This window comes from Octopus bimaculoides, chromosome 14 (assembly GCF_001194135.2).
Source record: "Octopus bimaculoides isolate UCB-OBI-ISO-001 chromosome 14, ASM119413v2, whole genome shotgun sequence".
Lineage (NCBI taxonomy): Eukaryota > Metazoa > Mollusca > Cephalopoda > Octopoda > Octopodidae > Octopus > Octopus bimaculoides.
In genome coordinates this window covers 943681-951257 of record NC_068994.1, presented here as the reverse complement: position 1 = coordinate 951257, position 7577 = coordinate 943681, and the positions used below count along the sequence as shown (strand labels likewise).

The 7577-nt window shown below is 36.4% G+C and overlaps 1 protein-coding gene across 1 annotated transcript in view; it reads right to left on the bottom strand.

Moving 5' to 3' along the window:
* Positions 1–88: 88 nt before the first annotated feature.
* LOC106879341 (serine-rich adhesin for platelets) overlaps positions 89–7577 on the bottom strand; it is a 209046-nt gene continuing 201557 nt past the window's right edge. Inside the window, exons 9-14 of the mRNA XM_052972615.1 lie at positions 4967–5086; positions 3540–3653; positions 3103–3215; positions 2570–2750; positions 1397–1538; positions 89–579 (exon numbers count right to left, since the gene is read on the bottom strand). Of these exons, the coding sequence (XP_052828575.1) occupies positions 420–579; positions 1397–1538; positions 2570–2750; positions 3103–3215; positions 3540–3653; positions 4967–5086 (830 nt within the window). The 3' untranslated portion in view covers positions 89–419. The remainder of the gene's footprint in view (positions 580–1396; positions 1539–2569; positions 2751–3102; positions 3216–3539; positions 3654–4966; positions 5087–7577) is intronic.

Here is a 7577-nt window from a genome sequence, read left to right as displayed (position 1 = left end):
CCTATGTCTGACGTGTGTCATACAGTATGACTATACACTACGATTTGCATCAGACATACAATATGACATATCAGATATACTATACAACACACACCAGACAGACTGCACAAACACATCAAACATACTGTAGGACACATATCAAAGATACTGTACAACACATCAGGCATAGTGTAGGACATACATTAGACATACTATATGACACATGAGTGATGTGTGAACAGTATGTCTGATGCGTCATATAGTATGTCTGATGTGTCATACAGTATATCTCACATACATAATACATTGTCTGACAGGCATTTTTATGGCACATTTGAGGTGTACAATATGTCTGTAATGTACAACACACATCAGACAGTAGGCCACATGTATGTCAGGTAAATTACATTAATAATGTAATAAAATGGATTGGTTCTGAGTTAGTAATCATGTAAAGTCACCAACATACCTGCATTTACTAAGATAGTAGCTTCAAGTAATAACAATTCTTCTCGATTAATACCAAACTGTAAAAGTTGCTCACTAACAGCTGCTACTTGTTCCAAGATCTGGGTCATTCCTAGAATCTCCCAGTGGTGCCTGAAACAAGAATGGAAATAATCTTCACAATGAAAATAGATAACTAAGACAAACGTAGGAAACTGTAGTTGCTAAAGTTTCATAAAACATTGACAGTTGAATCATAAACTCCATCTTTGTCAAACTATCAGACAGTGGTTGCTATAACCAATATAGAATTCAATACTGTGCATTTTGTTGTCATTATCATTGTTCAAAGTATGAAATGGTGGTTGAATTTCTCTTCCATTTGTACATATATTTCAGAAATATGTGATATATCTGAATCAAACATTATATTCTCACTTTACCTTTCACTGTCAACCCACAAAAAACGTCACACACACAACAACACCTCACCACTAACCCTAAACAGACATCACAAGCCAGTAGGTGACAATATAAAGGAGGATGACTCATGCAAAGTAAGCTGTTTGAACTTGAATCCAATGGTATATTACCTCAACCACATCATATCTCTTTCTCTCTCTGTTGAAGTTAGATAGCTACTTCAATGAGAAGAAAGTCAGTGAGGTGCATCCCAGACAATCTAACATGCAATGGTAGATATACCATCAAACAGGGAATGCTAACTTTACCCATTTAGCATTTAAACTGACCATATCGGGGGCCCAAAATGTTTCTGATGTTAGAGCCTGGACCTGGTCATTTTGAACATAAAACATCTGTCCTACAATGTCATTCTAAAAGTAAACAATCACATCACCAAGATAACACAAGATTAATTCTAAACAATGTGAATAAATAAACATTACATCTGACAAAGTAATCTGAATGCTAAACTCGAAACATTTTAAAGAACAAATGAAATACTTAATTTTCTAAGATTAGATTTGAGGCAAAGGCAAGCCGTTTTCCCTCATATTCCATGGAACGATATGCACAGTTAAGTAACACTAACTCCATCCAACAGCATTCTATAAGATGTACTTGGTCAGACAAAGATAAATCAGCATAACCTATTGAAAGAGAAACAAAAGACAAAAAGAAGACTAAAGTTAGTCAACAAAGGATAGGTGATTGGCTTTAAGATAATGGGAAAATAATTTTGTTCTACTAATGATTATTAGAGATTTATAAAGTTAGAGATCTTAGTTATATAATAGTTAGTATATAGAAAGATATATATATATATATATATATATATATATAGTAGGGAATACTGATTAATATCATGCATAACATCCATTTCATGCTGTTTATATTTCTGAAATTTTAACAAAAGTCAAATCTCTCGGCCTATCTTTGGTTGTCACTGAGTCTTGTAAAGGTGGTGGGGAAGAAAACAGCCATGATCATCATTTCTTTCCATTTTGCCTAACCACTAAAAGGAAGATTTGAGGCTTTGGGTCAAAATATTTTATATTCAAAGCTACTGCTTGGAAGTAGCTAGTCCAAGCATTCTATAAATATAGCTTTAAGGCTGTGTAAGTTCCCTCCATACTCTTTGCCAACTCAGCCTATTATTCCTGTTCATTTTATCATGTCTCGCTGAGTAGGCTCATGGGTGGCTGTGTGAAGTTTGTTTCTCAACCACCTGGTTCCAGTTCCCACTGGACTGTACTTTAGGTTTAGTCCCACTGTGTGGAACCTATGGCCTCAGGCTATAGTAGTGTGTCTGTGTTTGTCCCTGTAACTTAGTAGTTTAGCAAAAGCATCCAATACAATAATTACAAAACTTACAAAAAATGTAAGTTCTGGGCTTGATTCTTCAAAGCAGTGCCCAGCATGGCCACACTCTAATGACTGAAACAAGTAAAAGATAAAAGATGCCCTTCTTTAGTATCTGTTTTACTCTCACCGAATTGGGAACGAACTCACAGCAAAAACACTGAGATGAGTTTTGACTTCAGTAAAATTCCAGGCCAAATAACTGGATATTTCGCAGCCAATGCTGATGAAGAAAAGGAATATTCAATGATCGCATGTCAACGTTAGCAAACACTGCCACTGCCACTGTTGTGGTGAATGTAAGCAAACATCAACTCACCAGGTATGTGTTTGGCCCAGTTTATCAACTGAACTAAATCTTTATCTGCAACCTGGATCAGAAGCTGTAAAATATAATTTTTGGTCAGAGGAATACTGGGATTCAGCTTGCATTCAGGGACGGCAAAATCATTCTTGGAGAGTTCTTCAACCAAAGAGGAAGACTTTGATAAACGCTGACTCTGAAATAGAAACAAGATAACGTTGAAAGTATTTCACTAAACACGGTATGTGATGGTAATTAGGGGACAAGGCTTAGGTTAACTTGCTTATTTGATAGGATCTTTGAGTCACATGGATGTATAGGGTCAGCTGGTTTTATTGTCATATGGATCAAATGCTTATATGGATCTATTCATTGAATAATTCTATTGGTTATATACATCCACCAGTTATATGGATTTGTTACTTATATGGCTGTACATTGAATAATATAAACACTAAAATAGATGGCATTATAACATTTCACTGAAACATGATAGAATGGTCAGCCATATGCACACACAGCACAAAGAGAGGATTAGGGTAGTAAACCTTTGCTGGTTGGTTTCCACTGGTTGAATTCACTGTTGAATCTGAGAAGTCGGCACTGCTTCGTTTTACTTTAGTTTGGTTGGAACTGTTTTTTCTCTCCTTCCTTTGGCTACCTGCAAATCAAAGCAACAATATATATGCAGATATATATACAACCTATATATATATATATATATGTATACACCTTTGTGTGTATATGTATAATTTATATGTGTGTTGATGTAACATCTATTATATAACAAGATTATGAAACAGCCGTAAACAAATGGCTGTGTGTGTATGTGTGTGTGTATCTTGTAATCCATTATCTTTCCAAAACAATAGAATGCTTCAATTGCATCAACAAACTATCATTGTTGTGAAGTTAAGAGAACAAAAGGAATTGGGTCTCTACTGACCAAGAAATAGAAGCATCAGTTGGGGGCTAACAATCTTACCTTTATTCATGCCCACTTCATAACATTTGCGTAAGCGACAAGCTTGGCAACTCTTACGTCGATGTTTATCAATTGTACAGCTGTTAGTGGCAGGACACACATAATCAACTGGACCTAAACACAAACAAATAGAAAATGTGAACAACTGCAGAAAAAATATTCCACAATGAAATCAGAAAAAAGTTGAAATAATAAAGAATTAAGTAATCAAGTTCAAACAAAATCCCCCCTGCCCACTAAACATCAAAAGTACAATTCACTAAAAGCATTACCGTATTATTTTCAGGTCATTACGATAGGATAGAACGGTTGTTTCCTCTTTTGTATAAAGTTAATTTAATGTTTAATATTGTGGGATGGCATAGTTATTCCATATTCCATATCAATAAAGAGTACTTTCCCCCATATTCCAGTACAATGTGATCGGTATATGATTAAGTTATATATATGTAGTGGGTCATCCCATAAGTAATAGTTTCTTTCAATTGTATGAACTAAAAGTCAGAGGGGGACAGGATAAACTACCTGCATCAACTTGCTATAAAAGCAGGTAGTAATTTTACCTTGTACTTATTCTTAGTGCAAGTTTTGAAGAGTGCAGTTCGATTTTAATAGTTATTTTTTCAAAGGTATAATGGAAGTGACAAAGGAGCATATTCAGCATATTTTGCTTTATGAGTTCAGTAAAGGCAACAATGCAATGGAAAGTGGGAGGAATATTAAATGCAGTATATGGGGATTGGACAATAAGCGTAAGCCAGTGTCGACGGTGGTTCCAGAAATTCTGAGTCAGAAACTACAGCCTAGAAGACAACCCTTGTCCTCAAAGAACTGTAGAGCTTGACGAGGACATCCTGCAAACCCTGGTGGAAAAAAATCCCATTGTAACTGTTGAGGAACTAGCAGAGAAGCTTGGATTTGGTTTTTCCACCATTCATTGACACCTGCATGCCATGGGAAAACAAAGCTTCCATCAATGGAAACAATGCTAGATAAAGTGTGTGGCTTCAGAAGAGGGATTAAATGCCAAGTTGATATGTGCTGTAGTTTTGTGTCTTATAGCACCAGTCCTGATACTTTTTTGAACAACATTCAGACAGTTACCATAAAATACAGGTTTACAAGCAAATACATAGAGATAGTTCTTGTTTGTTAGTCCATCAGATGAACCAACCAAAGGAGTTAAGTGACTCATAAATCAACAAAAGAAAACAATCCCAATCTAAATGAAGAACTAACCTTAAGGGATCTTCTTCAACATTTTTGAATCATGACCAGATACTGGTTTATTCCTCAGATCACATTGGAAAACAATTCTGCCACAAGTCAGATACTAGTTGTATCACAACCACATTAAACTTTACCAGCATCAAAGACAATTACTGTAGCAAAAAGGAGAATCAAGAATGAGAAACTAAATCACTTACCTTGAATACTTCGTTTAAAGAAAGCTTTACAACCTTCACAAGACCATACACCATAATGAAATCCTGAAGCATTGTCATCACACACCTGACATAACCTGGTAGTGTTACCCGTGCTACTACCTACAACAGAAGATGATACACCAACACACACTTTATCAATTGAAAACACATTCACAACATGTAATATTTATGTTAATAGAGCCTCATTACAGCAGCCAAAATAGGCTGTGAACAAAAGGGGAGACTGAGACATCTCTAGAGAGTCACTAACTCTAAATACAAGCTGAAATCACATCATAACAATCCATTCAACATATCTGGAAGGAGGCAGCTATGTTCTCATCTGATGGGTAGATGTATTATTCTTTATAATGATGGCACAGAAAGAAATACAGACTAGTTTAATTTACTCATTACACTATACAGTTTTGAATATTTGTATGTGTACAGAGTTTTTTTATTAAATCATTCATTATTCTTGCTTATTTATACAGTCTGAGTTGTAACAAAATGAAACCTCAACTTCAAATAAATAAATATATGCATATACAATATGTAGGCACATGCACACACACACACACACACACGTGCTTTGTGGTTGGTGACTGCTGTGTATGACCCCCTTCCCCCGATGGACTACCTCTTTGTCATGGACTCTACACTAACTTTTTAGACCTGTTGCTTATCTGCAAGTTGTGTTGCAGCTCTTGAATGAATTTGTTGATTACCACTGCTATGTGACTTGCTAATACACCCTGTTAAACCTGATTTGGACCAACAGATTTGACTGCAAGTCAGGCCTCTGAAAATGTTTGTCTACCTCACAAGTGACTTAGATTGATTAAGAGTGAGTGAGGTGGGGGGACCTGTCCTAGTCTTTGCTCTGTTACAAGTCCTATGTTGCTTAATCTTGCAAACTTCACACAACATTGTGTGTGAGATACAATCAATCTCCATTTTACCTCCACCGTCATAAATCTATTTTTTACACGCATCAAAATTTCCAACCAATCTCTCTCAATCTTTGTATTTCTCTTCAATCAAATTCAAACAATTTCTTCATAAGCTTGTGTGTGTGTTTGTTCATGTGTGTCTATGAGCATGTGCACAAATGCACACACACACACACATACTGCAATGACCATATATTTAAGGGGGTATTCCTGATTGCAAGGCAGTGTAGCAAAGAGAACTGAAACATATTCGTAGATAAGTGTATCAAGAGTGATAACATTACATCTGCTAATTCTGACACTACTAATGTGGAAGAGTCATAGAACTGCTCATATGAGAGGCTATGAGAAGCTGTTAAATGAAGAGAATGTATAGTCTTCAGGTGAGAGTCTACCTGAAGAAGATGTAACAGAGAGATGAGCCATTGAAGTGGACATCAATATCGTAGCAAGCACAATTAAGAATACGAAGGGAGGGAATGCACCTGGTCCATTAGGAAAGAGTCAGTGAAATTATCAAAATATCTGTTGAAGTACAGCAGAAGATAGTTACTTAGATAATCCGGTAGCAGAGGAAGCTGTCGTAGTCACTGACTGACAGTTTTATCATGAAACTGGAGCGAAAGAAATGCACTGGGCTGCAATTGCCCGAAAACACCAACTCGAGAATTCCCTAGATTGAAAGTTCAGTTTTGGCTATTTCCAGAGCCTCTTCAGTAAGGACTTCTCATTCAGCTAATTCCAGGCTTAATCCACTGACAACATATGTGTATTTACCATAAAAATGTATGAGATGATTTAGTGAACCACTGATGTGTATAAAAAAAATAAATATATAAACAACCATGCATTAGAGCATTTTAGCTCTTATTTTTAGCAATGTAGGTATCTTGACACCCTCAGTTACATTTATTGGCATGTTTGCTGGCCTTTCTTTCTGGCACATATTTGGTGCATATATTTTGTATGGTTGACAGAAAATGACTTCCAGTCTGCCCTGTGGAAATTCAGGTTGGATATGGCTTGAGTCCTCCTGATGGAGTGGGTGTCAGTGGGTTGTCTACGACCATGTATTGTTAATTCTATAATGTTATGATCTGAAAGAGGTGTTACTTTCACATTATGGATTAGACTCACATTGTTTGTGAAGCAGATATCTAAAATATTGCTTCCCCTGGTTGGTTGGAGTATCACTTGTTCCATGAACAACATGCTGGAGAGTTCTAACAAAGATTTTGTCTGGCTTTGTTCATGCAGTGACATCCCAGAGAAGATGTGACCTTCAGGCCATTTAACATTTGGGAGGTTAAAGTCGCCTAGGAAAAGTATATTGATGTGTTGGTCCAGATTTGTCAAGACCTCTTCTATGTGTCTGAGGCTATCCTCAATTTTACCCTCCTGCTTTGCAGTATTTAGTGAATGGTATGTTGAGCATACAACTACATCAATTGGTTTTTTATGTGTACTATTAACGTGTCACAGACAGAGTTTGAGTGTGATAGGAGTAGTAGGGGTGTGACATCTTCTCGGATGTACATTGCAACTCCGCCATGACTTCTGCCTTTTCTGTCTGTTCGGAGTACGGCATACTCTAGATTTTTATAGTATTAGAAAAGGAATTTTTAACTCCTATTTCTAAATTCGGTATGTGGTGAAGC